Genomic DNA, 3,160 nt, shown 5'->3' with positions numbered 1-3,160 from the left:
GCATTCATAAGGTTTCTCCCCAGTGTGGATTCTCTGATGTATAGCAAGTCTGGGGCTGTGCCTGAATGACTTTCCACACTGATGGCATTCATAAGGTTTCTCCCCAGTGTGTATTCTCTGATGTATAGCAAGACTGTAGCTGTTCCTGAATGTCTTTCCACACTGATTGCATTCATAAGGTTTCTCCCCAGTGTGGATTCTCTGATGTGTAGCAAGATCAGAGCTCAGACGGAATGTCTTTCCACACTGATTGCATTCATAAGGTTTCTCCCCAGTGTGGATTGTCTGATGTGCAGCAAGATGGGAGCTCTTCCTAAATGTCTTTCCACACTGATTGCATTCATAAGGTTTCTCCCCAGTGTGGATTCTCTGATGTGCAGCAAGACTGAAGCTTTGACTGAATGTCTTTCCACACTGATGGCATTCATAAGGTTTCTCCCCAGTGTGGATTCTCTGATGTGAAGCAAGACTGGAGCTTTGATTAAATGTCTTTCCACACTGATGACATGCATAAGGTTTCTCCCCAGTGTGGATTCTCTGATGTACGGCAAGACTGGAGCAGTCCCTGAATGTCTTTCTACACTGATTGCATTCATAAGGTTTCTCCCCAGTGTGGATTCTCTGATGTACAACAAGTTCAGATTTTCTTAGGAACGTCTTTCCACATTGCTTACATTCATGAGGTTTCTCCCCAGTGTGGATTCTCTGATGTATAACAAGACAATCGCTCCGACTGAATGTCTTTCCACACTGATTGCATTCATAAGGTTTCTCCCCAGTGTGGATTCTTTGATGAACAACAAGACTGGAACTGTACCTGAATGTCTTTCCACACTGCTTGCATTCATAATGCTTCTCCCCAGTGTGGATTCTCTGATTTACAAAACTGGCCCTGTGCATAAAAGTCATTCTGCACTGATTATGTTCACTAAATTTTTCCTCAGTGTGCATTCTTTGATGTTCAATAAGGGATGAATTTTGAGATTCAACACCAAATTCTCTCCAAGCTAAGCTATTGGGACCATCACTCATAAATCTTTGTTGTCCTGTTTCTTCCACAGAGAGGCTCACTTCTGTTGGAATCACCTTCATTTCAGGTCTGATCTCTCCTAAAAGAAACAAACAGTATAACATACATACAGAGCCACATATACATGTATATATCTCCTTTAATTCCACTGTCAGAGTATAAACTGCTTTATATCCTATTTCCTTGAGTAAGGAGACAAATCTTCCAACTTAAATGGGTACAATCCATCATTTGAACATGCCATTACCTCAAATCTAGTGAGTAATTTAATTAACTTAGAGCCTCCCATAGCATCACATTGGCTCTTTGTGATTTTGGCAAGGCTGGCAGTATTACATTCCTATCTCAGACCATCACCTCAGAATGCCTGGCTGAGTGACTTAACTCAAATCCTAGCAGCTCAGACCAAATCTTGTGACTGGGCATGCTCTCTCCATAGGAGTAGACAATTCATTTTCAATTTTCCTTTTTACTTTCGTTTTCATTGCTTATACATTCAATCCTATCCTCATAGGCATGATAACATGGTGTGCATATATACTAAATATTCCTATTATTTCATGATCTAAGTCATCCTTAAGCATTATAGAATTTCCTTCAGGATTTCTTTTTAACTTTTTTTTGTTACAAGATCTGAAATGAAATGAAGAAAATCAACACTGTTTTTTGCATTCACCCTAAGCATGAAAGATTTTGTTCTGTTCTCTACTTCTTGAGAGTAGCCTTTGCTTTTTCTTTAAATGCCTCTTTTCCCTACAATAAAATCCTTCTTCTGTGTATAATTTAAATAAAGACATGGCATTTTTCATGTTTAAAAATATATCTCATGTAGTACCTTGAGTCCATCATTCTTTTGTAAGGAAATGGGCTGCATGCTTCATTATTAGTCCTTTTGTGCCATTCCCATTTAGTGGTTCATAAGCCCTTTGCAGATTTGAGATAATGCTCTAAGGACTTGGGCTAAAAATTACTTACTGGAACTTTATGAATTAATGGTCCAATTTTGTTAAAAAAATATTTTCCCTCTTGGGTAACAAGTATTTCAAACATAATTTTTTCTTCCTGCAGTGATTCCAAATGATCTTAACCAGGAATATGATGCTTTTGGGGTGCACTCAATGACAACAGAAGAGTTTTCTGACTGTTTCTGACATCAAATTATTTCCAAACTTCTAGGAAGGTTTGCTCACAGGCAAGCAGACTCACTGGTTGTCTCTCCATATAAGGAGTTGTCCCATTCCTGGGTTATCCTGTAATTGCATCTCATCAGCTTTATAATCATGAGGTCAAGACATTACTTGAGTTTGCATTATTCTTACAGCTGAGATGGCAGGCTCTTTGCATACCCGGGTCACTAGACATGCAGAGGAGAGGCTGTTATGAAACCCTCATTGACCACAAGCTTTTACAAAAAAGCCCTTCACTGGCCAGTCACTGCAATGCTGTGCGTGTTTTCTGATCTAAACTTATTCTCCACTTAAGTTCTGTTTCTTCTGGCTGGAAGTTCCTTAACGGCCTTGCTGTGCAGCACAGGTTAGTCAGTCAGCAGTTTCAGTGAGAGTGTAGCCAATTTGCCATTGGAGAAAAAACGAAATTCTATCCTTATGAAGGTGATTGTAGAGAAATTTTGTCTTTTTTTAAAAAACCAAAGCAATCTGTCATTGATCTCCAAGCACATTTATAATTTAATACAATGTTTGTCATGAGTTGATGGAAAAACAAATCTTTCCCATGGTAGGTAGCAAGTCATATTGTTGGCTGCTTAGAGATCTCGAATCAAAAGAATTTTCATCCCTTAGCAAGAAAGCCTGTATAATTCTCTTCCTATTTCCCACCTTATAGAGCTCCTAGTGTTTTCATGATATTCTTTTTTAAAAAACCACAATACAGGAGGTGGTGCATTCTAATTCTACCTCAGACACTTGCTAGGACTTCTAACGCTGGGCAATTCACAGGAACTCTGTCTTGTCTCAGTCTCCTCAACCATAACACGGACATAATAATATTAAGTAACTCCTATGGCTCCTATGAGGATGAAATTAGATAATATTTATAAAGTGTGTGACACATAGTAGGTACCCCATTCTAACATTGGGTTTTATTTTATCATTTTAATTTGATATTTCCTCC

At 38.6% G+C, this 3,160-nt stretch overlaps 1 protein-coding gene across 1 annotated transcript in view; it reads right to left on the bottom strand.

Moving 5' to 3' along the window:
* LOC123239215 (zinc finger protein 180-like) overlaps window positions 1–909 on the bottom strand; it is a 35,756-nt gene extending 34,847 nt beyond the window's left edge. Inside the window, exon 1 of the mRNA XM_044666467.1 lies at window positions 3–909. Within this exon, the coding sequence (XP_044522402.1) occupies window positions 3–909 (907 nt within the window). The remainder of the gene's footprint in view (window positions 1–2) is intronic.
* Between the last annotated feature and the right edge of the window lie 2,251 nt (window positions 910–3,160).

The sequence above is a fragment of the Gracilinanus agilis genome, chromosome 3 (genome assembly GCF_016433145.1).
Source record: "Gracilinanus agilis isolate LMUSP501 chromosome 3, AgileGrace, whole genome shotgun sequence".
NCBI lineage: Eukaryota > Metazoa > Chordata > Mammalia > Didelphimorphia > Didelphidae > Gracilinanus > Gracilinanus agilis.
Note: the sequence above shows the minus strand (reverse complement) of the source record. Positions and strands in the feature narration are given on the sequence as shown.